The following is a 22,055-nucleotide window of genomic DNA, read 5'->3' on the forward strand; positions in this document are numbered from 1 at the left end:
TGCATCACCTTACACTTGTCCATGTTAAACTTCATTTGCCATGTCACGGCCCATTCCTCAAGCGTGTTTATGTCCTGTTGCAGGTCTTCGCAATACTCCTGCGTCTTCACTACTTTGAATAACTTCGTATCATCTGCAAATTTAATCTCCTCGCTTGTCGTTCCAATTTCCAGGTCATTTATAAATATGTTGAAGAACACAGGCCCAAGCACCGAAACCCTGCGGCACTCCACTTGTGATGCTTTTCCATTCCAAGTATTGTCCATTTACCCACACTCTTTGTTTTCTATCTGCCAACCAGTTTTTGATCCACGTGTGTATTTCACCCTCAATCCCATGGCTCGAAATTTTTTGAAGTAGTCGTTCATGCGGGACCTTGTCAAACGCCTTCTGAAAATCCAGATATTCAATGTTGACTGGGTCACCTTTGTCTATCTGCCTGTTAACTCCCTTGAAAAAGTACAGCAAGTTCATCAAGCAAGATCTTTCTTTGCTGAAGCCGTGCTGGCTGGTTCTCATCAGATTGTGTCCGTCAAGGTGGTCAATGATGCGATCCTTTATCAGATCCTCTACCATCTTTCTCGGTACCGAGGTCAGACTCACCGGCCTGTAGTTTCCCGGATCTCCCCTCGAACCTTTCTTGAAGATCGGCGTAACATTCGCTACTTTCCAGTCTTCTGGAATCCTTCCCGATTTGATTGACAGATTGGTTATTAGTTGAAGCAGTTCAGCTATAACCCCTTTCAGTTCCTTGATTACCCTCGGATGGATGCCATCTGGTCCCGGGGATTTGTCACTTTTAAGCCTGTCAATCTGCCTGCATACCTCTTCTAGACTGACCGTCAACCCAGTCAGTTTCCTGTCTTCGTTTCCTAGGTATAGCCTCTGGTATGTTTCCCATTTTAACCTTGACTGTTCCACCAGGCCTACATGCAGAGTACATACGTTTAGCCACCCAACAATAAAGGCAGAACTCTTGCTTTCCAGGCAGGCCAACAGAATGGTTGGCTGGGTAACATCATTAAGCTCCTCCTCATCCTATCTTAGTTTTGAAAAACTAGTTAAAACAAACCTGTTCAACCGATTTATAACCAAGAACTCTTAATGCCTTATCCCTGTACTCTACCTACATGTACTCAATGTCTCTACACTGTGTCTATTACTCTGACTTTCTCCCCCTCTACTTGTATCCTCCCTCTCTACATGTATTCAACGACTTTATTTTAATTATTTTCACTGATTGTCCAGCTCTTCTTGTTGTAAACCGCCTCAAACTACTATGGCTTTGGCGGTATATAAGAATAAAATTATTATTATTATTTTTCTATACTGGGTGAAGGTCTGTGTTCTGCATGTGTGAAAGAGAGATGGTTTTCTGTTAGCATTTGACAGTATGATTGATCTGTTCTAATTGGATTGGTTTGGTTTTCCAGTAGGTTAAGTGATTTTCTAGTGCTCACTGCAGTGTTTGAGATACTGTCTTCTCCTAGAGGGTCTTTTACTAAGGCACGCTAGCCGATTTAGCACTCCTTAGTAAGTAAAAGACCCCCTTAGGTAGATGCTTGTTGTGTGACTTGTGGAAGTTACTGCTATTATGGTAGTTGGAATTGTTTTGTAGGTCTTGAGTGACATTTGTAGTGTTTTGCATTATATTTTGGATTTGGATTTAGATCACTCCTTTCTCAGGAAGGGCTCAAGGCAAGTTACTAAACCTATTGTACTTGAATGCATGTCTTTTGAGGGCTTACAATTTTTAAGTTTTATATCTGAGGCACTAGAAGGTTAAGTGACTAATCCAAGATCTTGAGCCACATCTGTGGGATTTGAACCCTGGTGTCCTGGTAATTAGCTTGCTGTTTTAACCCTGTTTTGTAACTCATTAGCAAACGAAAGGCTAGAGGAGCTGAAGCTTGGTGGCCCCCTGTTAACCTACCAAAAACATTGTTAGGTAAATTATTTTATGTTTGTGAGTAATCTCAATTTCTGGTAGTGTGCTGCTGAATATTACTATTCATGTGGTTAGCAGAAAAGTGCTAGACTGGGGAGCTAGGGCTGACTGAGAGTCAAGTGTTGAAGTACCTGCATATATTTCCCAAATCCTGCAAATATTATTCTGTTCAATATGTTGTTTTTCTGTACATTATGTTCATTTTTTTTGGTACATAATTCCCTGGAGTGCATAATACCATCAGTAACAGAAGTACTGTGAAAGGCAGCTAGTAGACAATGAAAGGGATTTTCTCTGCTGTGTTTAAAAGAACTGTGCCCCCCCCCTTTTTTTTTTAAAGCGGTTCATTTTGCTCAGAGCAGCTGTAAACCACAGGTGAATAAGTGTATAGAGTATGGCTTCTGCAAGTAAAAGAATGTGTGTCTGTGATGTATCTGAAGAAATGCTCACAAGGTAAGGGATAGAAAATTTTTGCTCACATCAACTTAGGCCTTAGAGCAGGGGTGTCAAAGTCCCTCCTCCAGGGCCGCAATCCAGTCGGGTTTTCAGGATTTCCCCAATGAATATGCATGAGATCTATTTGCATGCACTGCTTTCAATGCATATTCATTGGGGAAATCCTGAAAACCCGACTGGATTGCGGCCCTCGAGGAGGGACTTTGACACCCCTGCCTTAGAGGGAACATTGGCCCCAAGGTAACCTTGCTTCAGTTACTGAAGTGCAGGTACTAGTGCTGCCTGATTCAGGGGAAATTTTTTTGATTTAATTTAGCCTATTCGATTCGATTTAGTTTTCCCACCCAATCGAGTGTGTTTTTTCAAATGGCCTGGCGGGTTTATTTTTGTAGCCTCTTAACCCACCCCACCACCTTTGCCCTCTCCAACCTCACGCCGGTGTAAAAAAAAAAAAAAAAGACCTTTTCTCTCTCTATTAGGTCCTAGCTCACGCTTGTTGTCTTAACACCAGCTCTGTTAGGATACACATTTCAAATCTGACATATTATAATCACAAAATAGAAAATAAAATTATTTTTTTTCTACCTTTTGTTGTCTGATAATTTTATTATTCAAATCATGTTGATCCCAGGCTCTGGTTTCTGTTTGTCTTCTGTTAACTCGCTAACCAGGGTCTTTTGCCCATTTAACATTTTCTTCTTTCTCCATTCTCACCATTCATCTTCCGTTTCTGTACCTTCCCTTCCACTGCCATATCAAACATTTCTGTTTCTATTCCACTGTCTACCATCTCTCTCTCTCTCTCTGTTTTGTGCCCTGGGTCAAACCTTCTCTATTCCCCTGTATGCAACATCTCTCCCTTCCCCTCCATTATGTGCAATATTTCTTTCTCCTCATGCACCATCTCTCTTAACATTTCTCTCTCTCTTCTCCATTCATGTCTCCCTCTAACCCAGGGGTGTCCAATGTCGGTCCTCGAGGGCCGCAATCCAGTCGGGTTTTCAGGATTTCCCCAATGAATATGTATGAGATCTATTAGCATACAATGAAAGCAGTGCATGCAAATAGATCTCATGCATATTCATTGGGGAAATCCTGAAAACCCGACTGGATTGCGGCCCTCGAGGACCGACATTGGACACCCCTGCTCTAACCTTTTTCTACCTCTTTGTTGCATCTCTCTCTTCATCTCCTCCACCCCATGTTCAACAATTCTTCCTTTCCCCCCCCCCCCATGTGCAGCAGTTTTCCATCACTCACTCCCATTTCACTGGGCATCAGTTTTCCATCCCTCCCTCCCATTGCTTGGTGCAGCAGCTTTTCATTCCTCCCTCCTATCCCTCGATGCAGCAGCCTTCCATCCCTCTTATCCTCTTGTGCAGCACTTCCTGATTGATTGACTGTGAATCTATATTTGTAGTTTGAATCCCACTGTCATAATGGGACTTCGGCAATGGGATTCAAACTCATGATGACAAGGACCCCCCCCCCTTTCCTCTAGAGCAGAGGTGTCAAACAAATACACAGTGGGACAAAATTAAAAACTTGGACAAAGTCGTGGGCCAACCAAAACAAGTGCTGTGGTCGTAATCATGTTTAAGGACAAGGTTCGGGAAACTACAAGAGTGTAAACATAAAAGTGGCCAAATAATTAAAACCCAACAAAAAATATAATATAAATAGTGAAAAATAAATAATAGCAAAACCTTGCGTGTAGAAAGGTTTAAAAATGTATAAATAAAAAGTCTCTGCTGCAGATTGTGAAAAAAGTGTAGGTGTCCTGCACTAACAAACATCGCTGTGTGGCAATAAACTATAGAAAACATAAAACTATCAGCTAATATTTTATGGGAACTTAAGATAACTTAAAATAACTATGTGCACATTAAAAATAAAAAGGAAGAATGAAATAAAGCAATGGTGGCTCTTACCTAGTAGAGACAATCTGTAGCACTCTGAGCTGAGCAAACTGAAAGTAAAACCGGCTCAAAAAATGCTGGCAATTTAAAAAGGGGGGGGGTCACATGACAAGTGCCATAGTCACAACCGTAATCATAAGCAAAAAGTGGCCCAAAAGAAACACTAAAGAAATCGATGGTCACATGATGATGAATTAAAACCCGATTAAAAATAAATAAATAAAAGTGAAAGGTCTAAAAACAACTGACACACATCGTAAAGATAGTACAGCTGTCCTACATTGACATACCTGGTGGGCAAGCTCTAGTAGACATTTGGTATTTTCTCATGGGCCAAATATAATTACACTGTGGGCCAGATTTGGCTCGTGGGCCTGAGTTTGACACCTCTGCTCTAGGGCAGAATTTGAATCAATTCACTGAAAATCGATGTGAATCAGGCAGCACTAGCTGGTACCGGCAGGTGACTAATGATGGTAGGAGGACTGCAGGAAGAGACAGAGTTGCTGACATAGGCAGGCGGGTGGGTGGAGGGAGTGGAGAGAGTGTTTTGCTGGACCATGGGGAGTGGGTGAGACTTGCTGCTATGCTGGGCTGGGAGGGACAGAGAGGAAGAGTTGTATGGACCCAGGGGGGAGGGAGGTATAGATAGACAGGAAGAGATTCTGCCTGAAGAGGAGGGTAGAGATGCTGGAGTAATGGGTGAGGGGAAGGGGGATAGAGAAACTTAAAATGAGGGAGAGGACGAGAGGGGAAATATGCTGGATAGAAAAGGGAGGGGGGGAAGATACACTGGATCCAGGAGGAAGAAATATTGGACTGAGCATGGGGAAAATATTGTCCCCAGGGTGGAGGGTGCAGAATTTAAGAAGAAGGGGAGAGACATTAAGACAGAGACTAGATACTAGACATGGTGGGGTGGGGAGCACAAGGACAGAGACACACAGAGACTATGCTGCTTGGGAATCGCAGGGGCAATGCTGATCACAGGGAAATATAAGGACACAGGAGAGATGCTGTACAAGATGGATACTAACAGAGTGAAGATGGATGGTGAACATGGAGAGAGGAGAAATGTTAAATGAATAGGACACCCTGTAAAGACAGAAAAGACACTGATCAGTACAAATAGAAGGATAAAATGCTCACAAAGGTAGAAAAAATATTTTTCTTCTTGAATTTTGCACTTCAATTTTCATGATATTTATTCTTTGACATATGTTCTCAGATCTAAACTAAGCTAAAGCTTAACTTTGTATACCGAGTCATCATTCTAAGAAGGCTCGACTCGGTTTACAGCAATTAAATAAACGGAATGATTTACAAATGATAAATAGAAGATAATAGCAAAATTTCAAAAGAATTAGGGCTCCTTTTACGAAGGCGCGGTAGCGGTTTAACGCACGTAATAGCGCCTGCTAAACCGCTGGCCGCACTAGCCGCTACCGCCTCCTCTTGAGCAGGCGGTAGTTTTTCAGCTAGCGCGGGGGTAGCGCATGATTAAAAATTGCGCGCATTAAAGCCGATACCGCAGCTTCGTAAAAGGAACCCTTAGTTTTCAAAATGTTTAGCCAATACTGTAGAGTAATTTTTATCTATCCCGACCCCTCCCACATAAGCTTCCCCAAACAGTTGAGCGACTTACCGCCTTTTCTGGCTATGTTACTAAATGGTATGAAAGGGAGGACCAATAATTTTTATTAATTTAAAGAATAATTCTGTAATTTATTTCTAGTATTGGTCAGGGGTTCATAGTTTTCCATGTCAAGAAATTGCTCGCTTAAGAACAGCTAGGTTGCCACTGTCTTTAAGAGTTTAAATTTTTCAAAAGTTGCAGCAAGGGGAACACAGGTAACTATAATGAAAAAGTATGTTAGATTTTGGAGGTTTCAATTTGAATATACAGTGGTGCCTCACACAACGAACGCCTCGCACAGCGAACGCTGCACACAACGAACTTCATGTCTTGATTCATACAACGAACTTCGTTTCACACAACAAAGTCGCCCGAGCTGCCGATGTATTGCATCCTTCCGCGCAGGCACTGCAGGCAGTCGTTAGTCACTGCGCTTAACTGCCCTCTCTCACAGCCCTTCGCCTGGCTCCCTGTGCAGTGGCGGACCGTCGGCTCGCCTCCTTTTATGGAGGGGCCCGGCGCCTACTGCTGATGCGTTGGGGGGGGCGGAGCTACTCTCGCCGCTTCCCCGATGCTAGAAAAAAAAAAAAAAAAGAAAAGTTAAGTCCCAGTTTTTGCCGCTGAGACTCTGCCCTCTCTCACTGTATACAGTCGTCCTTTTAAGATAAACTCAATATTTTTTATATATCATGGCTTCTAAAAAAAGCAGGAAGGTGATTTCTGTTGAAATGAAACGGGAAATAATTAGAAGGAGTGAATGTGGGGTAAAACAGTGTGACCTCGTCAAAGAGTTTGGCCTCAGCAAGACCACCATTTTCACCATTTTGACAAATTTATCTTTTTTTATGTCATCTTAGCATATTTTATGCTGCAGAACGAATTATTTTTTTTAACATGTATTGTTATGGGAAAACGCGTTTCACATAACGAACTTTTCGCATAACAAACTTGCTCCTGGAACGAATTAAGTTCGTTGTGTGAGGCACCACTGATATCTATATTCCAGACAGAAAGGAAACATTCAACATTTTCTAAGTCAGACTTAATTCTCCTATTGTGATCACCAGAATGAAGTACATTCAGCTTAATAAGTATATTTATCCCCCCAAAATGCATAAAAGATCTTTGTAGCTTAGCAGATTATAGAATAAATGCCTAATTAAAGAGAATGCAAATGGACCTCAAATTCATTGCAGTTTATTTCATTGTATTAGTAGAGACTATTTCTGATATATGTCAGTCAAGTTGAGATCTTTAATATGATTTTTGTTGTCTTTTTTTTTGTTTAGCTAATTTAACTGGATATACAGAGAAGGTGGGAATTGAAAACTTTGAACTCTTGAAAGTTCTTGGAACAGGAGGTAAGATTTAGTTTTCAATTATCTTTGAGGACAAGCTAAGGAAAAGACCAGAAGGCTTTCTCAGGGAAGGATGTGAATGTCCACTGAGCTTCTCTTTCATGGAGGTCTCTCGTCCTCTTTTTGTTCAGAGCACACATTGAGTTTTTGGCGTGAGTGAGGCATCATCTTTTTTGTGGTTTGGGCTTTCTCCGACTATAAGTAGGACACTCGGGTGATGTCATCGTGATAGAGCCTAGTGCGGACGCTGCCCGGTGCTCTGTATCTTTTAAGAGGCTTTTGGCAGCAGCCCCACCACGCATGCATGACTGCCTTCCCACCTGACACTTGCGCACAGGACCCTTAGTCTATTATTTTCCGTGGAGCAGAGAGGTCACATCTAGTATATTTTCTCTTCAGTGCTCTTTTTTTTTTTTGCAAATTTGTGCCATGCATGTCATTTTGATCATTTTAATTTTCTCTCATAGGTTTGTTTTTTTTGGTGTCTCTCCTTATATTCTTTTTAGCCTGTTTCAGCACTTTTAGGCTTCCAAGGCCTTCTTAGGCCAGAGCACCAAGCTCAATTGGGGGTTAACCCATTGAACTTTTGATTTAGCTGCTGTTCTTTTTGCCATGTCCCAGAAGACATCCCCCCCCCCCCCCCCCAATGACTTTATGCCATGCACCCAGTTCGGTTGATTTCTTTTACAAGACCCAACTAAATGTGTTCTTTGTTTACAAATGCAGAAAAGAACACAGAAAGCTCCTCAAAATCCGATTCATTGATATTGGAAGCACTGATCCTGATAGCTGTCAGGGCTGTATCCTACACTGGGAGTACACTGGTTTCAAGGAGGTCTCCACCAGTGATGTAGTGAGGGTAAGAGGCACCTAGGGATGTGGCGATCCCGCGCCTTTCTTTCCACCCTGCACCCCCTCCTTCCGTGTCCCCCCTCTCTCTTTCCCTGTCCCCTACACCACACTCGCGCTCTCCCTTCCTCCTGTACCTCATTAAATCTTTTGTCAGCGCGAGCAGCTTCTCCGGCCTGTTGCTCGCACTGGTGTTGGCTTTCCTTCTGACGTCACTTCCTAGCCCCACGATTTGAAAGTGATTTCAGAGGGGAGCCAGGCTGGCATGAGCAGCAGGCCAGAGAAGTTGCTCATGCTGGCAAAAATTTAAAGAGGTATAGAGAGGGGGGGGGGAAGGAAGGATGCAAGCGTGGCATGGGGGGTGGAGAGGTGCCGTCTCCCCCACCAAGATTGTGCCCGGGATGGTCTGCCCTCCCTTGCCCCTCCTTACTACGCCACTGGTCTCTGTCTCCCTTGATAATGAGCACTAGTAGCAGGCCCCAGGACTAATCTACGTCAAACCTGACATTAAGGTCGCATGTATTCGACATCATTCTCATTGACACTGAGAGACCTCAATGTCAGACATTGAGCAAAGGCAAAGAAGAAGACCCTGTTTCTGATTTGGCATTGGCAACTCAGCAGGCTGTTTCCACACAGAACTGGCTTCAGCCTTACTGGTGCCTGTTCTTGATGATTGGTTCCAAGCTGTGCTGAGAGAGTACCTGCAGGTTTGCCTCAGCTTTAAAATGCTCAGGCATCTAGGGCACTTATGCCAGCTGCAGCATTCAGCCACTCTGACCACGAGGCTCTCATTTCATCTGTGGAGTGGTCTATGACCCTCTTTTTTCAAGAGGCATCAGTGTCAATTCTGCCCCATGCACTGCAACACTCGACATTGGAGGAGGAAGCTCATTGAGGCTCAAGAAGTGAGCATCTCGGCGCCTGGCCCTGAGGCCTGGACATCATAAGAACATACAATAGCATTTAACTTTAAAAAGGACACTATGATAACATGAGGAGAATGGTAAAAAAAAAAAAAAGAAAAGAAAAGAAGCTGCATAGGTCAAAAATTTACATCAGGCATGGATGTTAATCAAACATACTCTCCTGGAAACCCAAACTAGACATTTTCCATGTATTAAAAAAGGAGGAAGGAAGACCAAATGGCAGCCGGCGTAGTTAATGAGTGAGGTGAAGGAAGCTATTAGAGCTAAAAGAAAATCCTTCAGAAATTGGAAGAAGGTTCTAACTGAAAATAATTGTAAACAGCACAAGGATTGGCAAGTCAAATGCAAGGTGCAAATAAAGAAAGACAAAGAGAGACCTTGAACAGAAGATTGCACTGGAAGCAAAAACACACAGTAAAAACTTATTTCAGGTATATTAAAAGCAAGAAGCCAGGAAGAGAATCAGTTGGACCACTAGATAACCGAGAGATAAAAGGGGCTCTCAGGGAAGACAAAGCCATAGCTATTAATTCTTTGAAGATGTGGGGGAAATACCAGTGCCAGAAATTGTATTCAATTCTGATGAATCAGAGAAACTCAAACAAATCTAACACTGGAGATGCAATGGGTCAATTTGGCAAATTGAGCAGTAGCAAATCACCTGGACCAGATGGTATACATCCCAGAGTGCTGACAGAATTGAAAAATGAACTTTCAAAGCTATTGTTAGTAATTTGTAGTTTTTCTGTAAAATCCAGCATAGTACCGGAAGACTGGAGGGTGGCAAACATGATGCCGATTTTTAAAAAGGGTTCCAGAGGTGATCTGGGAAATTATGAATAAGTGAGTCTGATGTTGGTGCCAGGCAAAGTGGTAGAGACTATTATAAAGAACAAAATGACAGAACATGTACATAAGCATGGATTAATGAGAGAAAGCCAACATGGATTTAGTCGAGAGAAATCTTTCCATACCAATCTACTGCATTTCTTTGAAGGGAACATGTGGAGAAAGGTGAGCCAGGTGATATGTATTTAGATTTTCAAAAGGCATTTGACAAAGTAACTCATGAAAAACTTCTGAGGAAATTAGAAAGTCATGGGATAGGAAGTAATATCCTATTATGGATTAAGAACTGGATTGAAAGACAGAAAACAAAATAGGTTTAAATGGTCAATATTCTCAATAGAGAAGGGTAAATAGTGTGGTTCCCCAGGGGTCTGTGCTGGGGCCACTGCTTTATAACATACAGTGGTACCTCGGTTTACGAGTGCACCGGTTAGCGAGTGTTTTGCAAGACGAGCAAAACATTCGCAAAATCGGCGCCTCGGAAACCGAGCGCGCTTCGATTTGCGAGCGCCCCCCCCTGCGAACTGGCACCCTCCCCCCCCCGCGATCCGGCACCCCCCCCCGCCGCCATCGGGCACCCCCCCTGCTGCCATCGGGCACCCCCCCCCGCCGCGACCTGAGGTCCCCCCACCCACCCGAACCCTCTTTTTACTTTTCTGTAGCCTCCGCAGCGGCACTGGCACCAGCATGTCCTGTGCGTGGTGCTGGCACCTGAAGATCTGCTTCCTGTGCTGGGCCTGAGAGTTCACGTCGAACGTGAACTCTCACGTCGAACGTGAACTCTCAGGCCCAGTACAGGAAGCAGATCTTCAGGCACCGGCATGCACAGGACATGCTGATGCCGGTGCCGCTGCGGAGGCTACAGAAAAGTAAGAAGAGGGTTCAGGTGGGTTGGGGGGACCTCAGGTCGCGGCGGGGGGGGTGCCCGATGGCAGCGGGGGGGGGTGCCTGATGGCGGCAGGGGGGGTGCCGGATCACGGGGGGGAGGGTGCCGGTTCGCGGGGGGGCCTTCGGGGGGAGCAATGCCGGTTCTCGTGGGGGGAGCAGCGCTGCTTGCCTCGGGGGGGGGGGAACATATCAAAGCAAGTTTCCCTTACTTCCTATGGGGAAACATGCTTTGATATACGAGCATTTTGGATTACGAGCATGCTCCTGGAACGGATTATGCTCGTAATCCAAGGTACCACTGTATTTATCAATGATCTAGAGATGGGAATAACTAGTGAGATAACTAAATTTGCTGATGATTCAAAGTTGTTAAATCGCAAGAGGATTGTGAAAAATTGTAAGAAATGCATATGGGAAAGAGGAACCCGAACTATAGTTACATGATGCAAGGTTCCATGTTAGGAGTCACTGCCCAAGAAAAGGATCTATGTGTCATTGTTGAGGATATGTTGAAACCATCCACAGGAAAAACAAAATCCCATAGACTAAAGCATAGAGTGCTAATACAGGGTTGCTGAGGATCTCAGGAACCATCTTGGACGTTAGTTAATAAATCTCTAAGCCAGGACTCACAGGTTCCAAGTTTCAGTCATTGATCCTCAAAACCTCCACCTCCTTACTTTAAAACTATGATTGTAATCTCAAATTTTTATTGTTTCTTTTCTTTAAAATTCATCTAAGAATGGATATATCTTCTCACATTCTATATAAATTATCCTCCACCCAGCTAAGAAAATGAATAACTTATCTTGAATAGATGCAAAAAAAAAAAAAATCAAAAGCTCAACGGGACCTGTTTCATCCTTTCTATAGGCTTTCTCAAGGGTTCAGTAGTGGTGCTGCATCTATTTTTAGCTGCATCACTCCCAATAGAGGCTGGGTGCTCAACGGCAATACCCAGTCTCTATCGGGAGTGACACAGCTAAAGATAGATTCAGCGTCACTATTGAACCCTTGAGAAAGCCTATATAAAGGTCAAAAGGGGTCCCGTCAGGCTTTGGATTTTTTGCATCTATTCAAGATAAGTTATATAGAATGTGAGAAGATATATCTCCCCCCTCCCGCCTTGAAACACCAGCATGGCAGTGGTCCTGAGCCGCAAAGCTCTCATCCCTCCCTCAAGCTCCAAAGTGGCAGATGCAGGCAGTGGTGCTGAGCTGCGAACCCCTTCATTCCCTCTCTCTCTTTCTTACCTAAAGTGCAGCAGTCAGCAGGAGACAGCCTCAAAACAGGCTGCTTGCAGCCAGCCCTAGCAGGGCCTTTCCTCTGATGTGTTGAAGTGACACATCAGAGCAAAAGCCCTGCTTCGGTTGGCTGCGAGCAGCCTGTACCTCATGCTGACCACTGCACTTTGGGTAAGGAAAAGAGAGAGTGAAGGAGCAAGGGAGCTCGCAGCTCAGGACCACCGTCTTCTTTGGCCACTTTGGGGCCAGGGCCTTGCTAGTGATTCAGGGCGGGCAGAAGGGAGGGGGATTTGTAACTGCTTGGGGGCTTGAGGGAGGGAGGATTTGTTGCTTAGGACTCTGCTGCTGGTGCTACGGGAGATATTTGTTTTTTCACACCGGCAATTTTTTTTTGTTGTTGTTGGTTGTATGGGAGTCCTGGTTAACTGAGACTGTACTGTATAATGTTAGGAATTATCAGGAAAGGAATAGAAAACAAAAATGAAAATGTTATAATGCCCTTGTATCACTGCATTTCGAATACTGTGTGCAGAAAAGGTATAGAGAAGGGCGATGATTAGGGATGTATTGTGTAGGGGTGATCAAAAGAAGCTGCTTCAATTTGACATCTCTGCAGCATTTGACACAGTAGACCAGTGGTTCCCAAACCTGTCCTGGGGGACCTCCGGCCAGTCAGGTTTTCAAGATATCCCTAATGAATATGCATGAGAGAGATTTGCATATAATGGAAGTGACAGGTATGCAAATCTCTCTCATGCATATTCATTAGGGATATCTTGAAAACCTGACTTGCTGGGGGTTCCCCAGGACAGGTTTGGGAACCACTGTAGTAGACCATGACTTCCTACTGGACAACTGTCCTACTTTGGCCTAGCTGGTTCCATTATGACTTGGTTCAGTGGTTTCTTGAAAAGTAGACAATACCGAGTGTAGCTTCAGCACACAGTCCTAGTATTTTTTGAAAGATTTAAAACAAGTGATTCACATCTACTCTTTTTTTATCCCCAAATAAAACATATTGCAGTAGTCCAGGCTACCAAGCACTAAGGCCTGAACCACAACCCCAAAATCATAGACCGGGGGCATTCATTTCAGCTGATTATACCTAGCTTTAGCTTTTGATTAAAACAATGGCCTCATACTGCAGTTCCAATCTAGGTGTTTATTTTCATAATACATCACTCTATCAGTGTGCCATATCTGAATGCATTTTCTATCTTGTGCATCATAAATATGCATATTTCTTTTTTGCTTTGTGTGTACAGCCTACGGGAAAGTGTTTCTGGTGAGGAAAATTAGTGGCCATGATTCTGGAAAGCTTTATGCAATGAAAGTACTGAAGAAAGCTACCATAGTTCAAAAAGCCAAGACTGCAGAGCATACAAGGACAGAACGACAAGTACTGGAACACATCAGACAGTCGCCTTTTTTGGTTACTTTGCATTACGCTTTCCAGACAGACACAAAACTCCATCTTATTTTAGGTGAGTCTTCAAACTTCTTATAAATGTTTCCTGTAATTTTTCTCTGTTTATGTTTGTAGATATTCCTTATAGGAATAACTGGAGAATGCCTTTTGTTAATGATGATATCAGTCAGTTGCCAGCAAAGTTACTTGTGTAGGTATAGCATTGTAAAAATACTGTATATGATCAGCAGAGAAGCAAACTATCTGTTTCAAGAGGCAACTCATTGACCTCAGTTTCAGGGTAGAAATTCCGTTTTAAACACAAAATTCCACATGGCATGATAGAAAGTCTTTTCCTCTCTAGTACATTTTAATACAAAGGAAGGTAGGAATTTTCCTTTCCATTCCATCACAAAGGTTTCTTATATTCTACAACATACACCTTAGACCAGGGGTGTCCAATGTTGGTCCTCGAGGGCCGCAATCCAGTTGGGTTTTCAGGATTTTCCCAATGAATATGCATGAGATCTATTAGCATACAATGAAAGCAGTGCATGCAAATAGACCTCATGTATATTCATTGGGGAAATCCTGAAAATCCGACTGGACTGCGGCCCTCGAGGACTGACATTGGACACCCCTGCCTTAGACCCTATTTCATTAGTACCAGCAAGGGAAGGGAGGCCACATCGTCCCCTTTCACGTCACTGGATCTTCATCTTTGGTGGGAAGCCCGGCCCCTCCAGCTGCGGAGCTCTCCTGCCCTCCTCTTCAGTCCCTTTAAAGAGTTGCCAAACAGGTGGGCCCCTCCAAAGGGCCCTTTGGACGGACCAAACAGGACCAGGCCGGACTCTACACTCCAGCCCTCCCAAGTATGGTAAGAATCTGCAAAATGCTTAGTTGAAAAAGCTGCTGTTTCCTCATGGGAGAAAACAGAATCTTCATCTTAATCTTTGAAGAGTTGTCATTGAGTGAGCATTTATCTCAAGAGTGCCTTTTCAAATCCTTTGATGATCTTGGAGGATTCTCTTGTTTCCCAGGAAGTTATAGCCCAGGAACACACTTCTGCATAAGTGGCGCAGCATTGTTTCCCTGAGGCGTGAAAGAGTGCTTGCCTTTGTGCTTTCCTTTTCCCATTGTTGATGAATGAGGCATTTATCCTACAGTCGTTCTTGCTCTAAAGCAGGGGTGTCAAACTCAATATATATTGAAGATAGAAAGTGAGGTAAATTGGAAAACTCCGCAGCACAGAAATTCCTTCACTTGTTAGGGTTCAAACATCAAACTTCCAGAAAAGCAACATTGGCTCAATATACAAAAAATTTTTTTTCAACAAATGGCAATCAGTCCATCATATTTTACTCATCCTTTATTCACAGTATAGATTGCTTGCCCCAACGATTACATTCCCGACGGGACCCGTTTCGCCCAAACGGGCTGCTCCTGCCCCGTATTTGAGAGGATGCCAGAAACCAGTGCTCCCTGGAACCCTTGAGAAAGCCTGTTTGGGTGAAACGGGTCCCGTCGGGAATGTAATCGTTGGGGCAAGCAATCTATACTGCGAATAAAGGATGAGTAAAATATGATGGACCGATTGACATTTGTTGAAAAAAAAATTTTTGTATATTGAGCCAATGTTGCTTTTCTGGAAGTTTGATGTTTGAACCCTAACAAGTGAAGGAATTTCTGTGCTGCGGTGTCAAACTCAATCACATAAGGGGCCGAAATCTGAAAAAAAGGCTAAGCCACGGGCCAAATTTTTAATTAAGATAATTAGGGGTCCTTTAATTAAGGTACGCTAACCGATTTTAGTGTGCGCTAAATGCGCACCTTAATAAAAGGACCCCTAAGTGACTAAGGCTTAATCTTAGTAGAAGTATAGGGTTACAGCGTCTCCAACCCCATACCAGCTCTATGGTATAAACAAAATAAATATTGAAATCACAAAACAGAAAATAAAATTATTTTTTCTACCTTATGTTGGTCCCAGACTCTGGTTGTCTTTTGATAACTTGCTTGCCAGGGTTGCCTGCTCATTTGTCGTTTTCCTTGCTAACTATCCATCTTCCATCTCTGTCCTCCCCTTCCATTTCCCTTCCCTCCCCCGGAGGTCTGGCATCTTTCTTTTTTTCGTGTCCATATCCGCAGCTGCAGCATAGACCTCACCATCCCCAGATCCACCATCTATCTTTTTCTCAACTACCCTTTCATCCAGCATCTCTCCCTCCTTCCCCACCACCCCAGGGTCCACCATCTCTCCATTTCTTTTCCCAACTACCCTCCTATCCAGTATCTCTACCCCCTCCACACCATCCCTTGTGTCCAACTTCTCTCTCTTTCTGTTCCTTCCCTCTCTCCCTCTCCTCTGTTTTATTTCTTCCCCACCCCACCCTCCACTCAGTCCGGCATATGCACATCTGGACCGCTTATGCTGTCCCGCAGGGTACTTCTACACCAGTGCCTGCCCCTGTCCCGAAGGCCTGTATGTTTTCCTCCCTTCTTCTTCCCGGTCTCACCTTCAGATTTGGCCCGCTGTTCCTACCTTCCCTCCATCCTGGCTTCCTGGTCTCCTCTGACCCGCCGGCATGAACCGCTGCTGCTCTTTACTCATGTCTGCCTTCACCTGGCCTCCTCTTCAAAGCAGCCTGCTGAGGATCGCTGGCCGGCTGTAGCAAACCTCGCAGGCTGCTGTCCACCTCTGACGCCTCTGACGTACGGGATCGCGTCGGAGGGAACGTGCTACCGAGGTTGACAGTAGCCTGCGAGGTTTGCTACAGCCGGCCGGTGATCCTCAGCAGGCTGCTTTGAAGAGGAGACCAGGTGAAGGCAGACGCGAGTGAAGAGCAGCAGCAGCGGCAGCAGTTTGTGCCGGCGGGCCAGATTTACTATAAAATTTAAAATGTCTGGCAGGCCAATTTTTAACACATCGTGGGCCAGAGTTTGACATGTCTGCTCTGAAAGTAGCCCATTTCTTCTTATGAAATTATGGATCCAGTTTTCCCCTTCATTGAAATCGGTAACGTTCATCTGTGCAGCTAACTCTCTGGCTTTGTTTAATATTTCTGGTGGAGACAGCACTGAAACTTTCTCTTTGTGTAATATTAGGAAATTCATTTTCACAGAGTGGGTGATGGATGCCTGGAATGCCCTCCCAAGGGAGGTGGTGGAGAGGAAATCTGTGATGGAATTCAAAAAAGCGTGGGATGAACACAGAGGATAGCTAATTAGAATATAAATGAGCAAAGTTTCACAGACCGAATCCAGCAAATGAGGTTGGAATGAGCTTCAACGGCAACTCCATTAGTTGAAACCAAAGGACAGTACCGGTTAGATTTCTAAGGTCTATGGTCCAGAAATATCCAAAAGACATTTTAATGTAATCATGAAATTGTAAAGCATTTGATTACAGGGCAGACTGGATGGACCATTTAGGTCTTTAACTGTCATCATTTATAGTAGACTCTCAGTTAACCAGCACCCATGGGGATTGATAGATGCCGGATAAATGTAGTTTCTGGTTGCTTGAGAGTTACTATTAAAAACTGGCCTAACTAATACTATACCCCATACTATGCCATATTATAAACTGTTCCAGACAAACTACCAGACATGTGGTAGGCAAAGAGTGGGCATACTCAGATGTGGCGTGTCAAGTTTACATTTAAATTTCTGCCAGAAATTGATTTTATTTTCATTTTTACTTAAAGTATTACAACATTTCTTAGATTTTTTTTCTAGTTGCTTGAGAATTCTGATTAACATAGTCTACTGTACTGTTACTATACCCATTCCTTGAGGTTGACATCAATGTTCGGCCATTTTGGAGGTTTACCTCGACAAGTGCATTTTTGTGGGTAGAGTTTTGCATATTTGATTGCTGAAAGCTTAAAGTTTGCACTGTATGACTTATGTTTCAGTATGATAGACCATGTACCTGTATGTACAGAGGCATGGCCTATCCAAAGGCGTGGGATGTACAACAATTGAGAAGTTGAAAGTGTGCTTAACTGTAGGTTTCTTTACTTGATACTGTGAGGGAGGGCTTCAGTAAAGGTAAATGTTACACTTCTCCCTCGGTATTCGCGGGGGATAGGGGCAGAGCCGGACCGCGAATTAAGAAAAACCGTGAATATCTTCTCGTTCGGCTCTGACCCAACCCAGCCTCCCTCCCGCTTTCCCCCCTGGCATCCTGGCCTTACCTGATGGTCAAGCAGGCTTTCGGGGCAGGAGCGATCTTTTGAGACTATGACGGGAGCTCACAGCAGCTATTTCCTATTGACGATCTACACGGGGCAGGAGCGTAGGAAGATCGCTCCTGCCCCAAAAGCCTGCTAGACCACCAGGTAAGGCCAGGATGCCAGGGTGGAAACTGGGAGGAAGGCTGGAGAGAGGCGGGAACATGGTAAAATATGGGTTCCCCCTCCAAAAAAAAATTGCGAATATGTGAAACCGCGAGTATGGAAACCGCGAATGGGGAGGGGGAAGTGTACTTTTAAGTAAGCCTGGATATGCTGTAAGTGCAGTCTTTGATATGATTAATCATGCTAATCTCATTGTTTAAATTCTATAGGGATTAGCAGCTTAATTTGTATTGGTTTGCTTCATTTCAGGCATATAGAAAGTTTTGTGTTTCAAAAACATTCAGAGTTCTCATCAGAAATAGTGTGTCAGACTGGAGTACCCCAGGGTTTTTGTCTCTCTGCAATGCTGTTTAATATTTTTCTATTACCATTATGCAGATTGTTAAACAGTTTTTATATAAAGTTTCATTTATATGCAGATAATATGCAATTTTTTGTTTTGTAGACTATATTAATGGAGGAGAACTTTTTACTCACCTGTCGCAGAGAGAACGATTTACAGAAAATGAAGTCCAGATATATATTGGTGAAATTGTTCTGGCACTTGAACATCTACACAAGGTAAAGTGTTTTCCCATCACTGCTCTCATCACCTGTTTTCTGAAAAACTTATCCCCCATTTTACTAAGCCACAGTAGAGGTTTCTACTGCAGCCCGGAGCGCTAAATGCTCTGATACTCATAGAATTCTTATGAGCATAGGCGCATTTAGTGCCCCAGGCTGCGGTAGAAACCTCTACTGTGGTTTGGTAAAAGAGGGCCTTAATTTAGATAAAAATACTAAGGGCCTGATTCTAAAAATAAGTTTCAAGTTTATTTAGTATTTTAAAAAATCGCTTTTTTCAAAGATTGCAAAGCGATGAACAATAAATAATTTTTAAATGAGAGAGACATACAATGTAGGGATAGACAGATGTATACTTCGTAGGGAAATTAGGGAAGAACTACAATTTGAAATAGGAAAAAGAACAAATAAGGATAAAACAATAGGAGTTATGTTATATTAGATCAGTACTTGCCTACTTCAATTGGGAATAGTAACTCGATTTAAGAGGCTAACTACCGTATTTTCACGCATATAACGCCCAACCCCGACCATGTGCCCAAGGCCCTGCCCCCAGGAGGGACCTAAGGCTCCTGGGCCTATTCTGATTGGCCCAGGCGCCTTAGGCCCCACCAGTAGGCGGAGCTTTGGGACGGATGGGCCAATCCGGCCTCATTCCGTCGCTGGCTGCCTGCCGGACAGGCGGGTTTGGCTCCCGTCTGTCCGGCCAACTACACAAAGGTATGGGGAAGGGGGGTGGGGGTGTCGTGGGGGGTCGGCCAGGGGGGTCGCGGGTCGGCTGGGGGTGCGGTCGGAGGTTCTTGGGGGGGGCTGTCGTTGGGGGGAGGGGGGTTTGCGTCGAGGGCAGGAGGGCCTGGGATCCCTCCTGCCCGTAATGTAGTGCGGGGTGGGGGTAGGGGGTTGCCGTGGCCAGGAGGGTTTGGGCTCCCTCCTGGCCTGAACAACTAGCGGGGGGGGGGGGGGCGCCAGGGCCAGGAGGACTTGGGCTCTCTCCTGGCCTGAACAACTAGCGGGGGGGGGGGGGGGGGGGGTCGCCAGAGCCAGGAGGGCTTGGGCTCCCTCCTGGCCCGATATTGTCGGGGAGTTGGGGAGTCGGCGGGGCAAGAGGGCTTGGGCTCCCTTTTGCCCCGATCGTGTCAGGGAGTCAGGGGGGTAAGAGGGCTTGAGCTCCCTCTTGCCCCGATGGTGTCGGGGGTGCCGCGGTTGGCTGGGGCAAGAGGGCTTGAGCTCCCTCTTGCCCCGATCGTGTCGGGGAGTCGGCGGGGCAAGAGGGCTTGATGTTAGAGAAAGGGCGAACCGCCGGAAGAGGAAGCAGCGCAGGCGTAGGGCTTACAGAAGGGCCAGGACCGCCAAAAGGAAGCAGCAGGATACCGGTAGGAGCTTCTACATGATGGGGGGGTCGGGAGGCTGTGGGGGTGCGAGCGGTCCTTCAGGGCGGGGGTGCGGGTGCGGGTAGGAGTGCGTTCGAGCGGTCCTTCGGGGTGGGGGTGCGTGCGAGCGGTCCTTTGGGGTGGGGGTGCGAGCGGTCCTGCGGGGGCTGAATCGGACATTGGGGGGGGGGCATCAGGCTTTCAGGGTGGGGACAGGACTTCAAGGGGGAGAGGAGAGTCGGGGCGGGCGAAAGGAAAGTCGGGGTGGCCAGAGGAGAGTCGGGGCGGGCGAAATGAGAGTCGGGCGGCGACGGGAGAGTCGGGCAGCATGCGCAGTATACGGGTGTGCGCGGTATACAATTTTTTTTTACATATATTTGGGTTTCCCGCGCGCTATACCCGTGTGCGCGTTTTACACGGGTACGCGTTATCTACGTGAAAATACGGTAATTAATTATAAGCTCCTCTATACAAGAAACTTTTTAGTTTTGATTTAAATTTTTCAAAGTTCTTTTCTTCTCTTACCTGAGCTGGTAGTAGGTTCCGTGTTTGGGGAGCGGTAACAGAGAAGAGTGTGGTACGTCTAGTATTTATGATTCGTAAGGATGGAATAGTAAGTAAATTTTTATCCTCGGATTGTAAAGAGCGGAAAGGAGAATATGGAATAACGACTCGGTCTAGGAATAGCGGCGCGTTGAATTGTAAAACTTTGAATGTGATGAGCGCCTATTTATAAGTTATTCTGTGGTTGATAGGAAGTGATGTAAGTTAGTCAGCGGTAGACGTCCTACCAATGCCTAATTTAATTAGTGACAAATGGCATGGTAATTGACTGCATAGTTTAAAACCAATTAAAAAGCAATTAAAAAAATATAGGCATCTACAGAAGCCTACCCCTCCCCTCTCGGCACCCTCCCGTAACTGATACTGGTTGCATTCTCTTGTCATTCACCACTCTGTATCCTCGCTATATATGTAACTATCTTTGCATAGTAATCCACTTAACCGCATTATACAGTCTCTTGCATCGTATCTTGCTCTATAAGTCTCTCGCACTGTATTTTCACTGTATAAATATCTCCGCTGTATATGTACAGGCTCTTGCATTGTAAATCTGCATTGTATTTTCGCTGTATAAACACCTATGCTGAATATGTACAGTCCCCTGCATTGTAAACTGCTCTCAACTACATAGTACATTCCCTTGCATTGTATCTTCGCTGTGTATGTACAGTCTCTTGCATTGTGAACCGCTCTGAACTGTTTGTGGTATTGCGGTATACAAAAATAAAGTTATTATTATGATTCTCGTTTTCATTTGGCATGAACATATTTGCATTCATTTGTTTTCCTCGGGATGATCTTCTGTTAAAAGTACAGAGAAATTCACAGACTTAAAGATTACGGCCCAAATTCTGTAACCAGCGCCAAAAGTTAGGTACCTATATCAGAAGCGCCTATCTGCATTGAAGAACAAGCTCAATTAAGCTTTTTAATCAGCATTGATTGAAACATAGGTGCCTCTCAAGAAAGCACAACTCTTATCACAAGGCGCCTCTAAAAATTTAGGCAGCCTTCAAAAAAATAAGCGCTATGCATGCTAGGCGTGGGCGTGGCTATGTGTTAGGCCCCTTCTCGCAGAATCACTGCTCTTAAGCGTGGTTAAGCGCTCACACGGGCGTCTAACTTTTATTTGTGCCTAGTGCTGGCCTATTTAATGGGCGCCTCCACAATGGGTGCCGCTCAGCGCGATTCACTAAACAGCACCCAATTCTATTTGAATCATAAGAACATAAGAAACGCCTTCACCGGATCAGACCGAAGTCCATCTTGTCCGGCGATCCGCGCACGCGGTGCGGCCCATTTAAGTACACCTTTTGGGAGACCCGGATTTCCCGTATCCCTCAATATGGTTTTCAAGAAGGTGCGCATCCAACTTGCGCTTGAAACCCGGAACAGTAGTCTCCGCCACCACCTCCTCCGGGAGAGCATTCCAAGCGCCCACCCCTCGCTGTGACAAACAGAACTTCCTGACGTTTGTCCTGAACCCTGCTGCCGCTCAGCTTCAGGCTGTGGCCCCGTGTCCGTGTGACTTCCGAAAATGTTAACAATGCTGCTTCCCAGTCTATTTTATCAAATCCTTTTAATATTTTTAAAGTCTCTATCAAATCCCCTCGCAGTTCTTCTCTTCTCGAGGGCGAACAGACCCAGTTTTCCTCGTAGCTCAAATTCTCCATACCTTTGACCAGTTTCGTGGCTGAACACTGCCTACATCG

At 44.8% G+C, this 22,055-nt stretch overlaps 1 protein-coding gene across 3 annotated transcripts in view; it reads left to right on the plus strand.

Annotated features, from left to right (window-relative positions):
• The window catches only part of RPS6KA5 (ribosomal protein S6 kinase A5), a 153,854-nt gene that overhangs the window by 10,951 nt on the left and 120,848 nt on the right, over window positions 1-22,055 (plus strand). For all 3 annotated transcript variants that reach the window (XM_033951033.1, XM_033951035.1, XM_033951034.1), the window contains exons 2-4: window positions 7,249-7,320; window positions 13,342-13,560; window positions 18,291-18,406. In XM_033951033.1, the coding sequence (XP_033806924.1) occupies window positions 7,249-7,320; window positions 13,342-13,560; window positions 18,291-18,406 (407 nt within the window). The remainder of the gene's footprint in view (window positions 1-7,248; window positions 7,321-13,341; window positions 13,561-18,290; window positions 18,407-22,055) is intronic.

This window comes from Geotrypetes seraphini, chromosome 7 (assembly GCF_902459505.1).
Source record: "Geotrypetes seraphini chromosome 7, aGeoSer1.1, whole genome shotgun sequence".
In the NCBI taxonomy this organism is placed as follows: domain Eukaryota; kingdom Metazoa; phylum Chordata; class Amphibia; order Gymnophiona; family Dermophiidae; genus Geotrypetes; species Geotrypetes seraphini.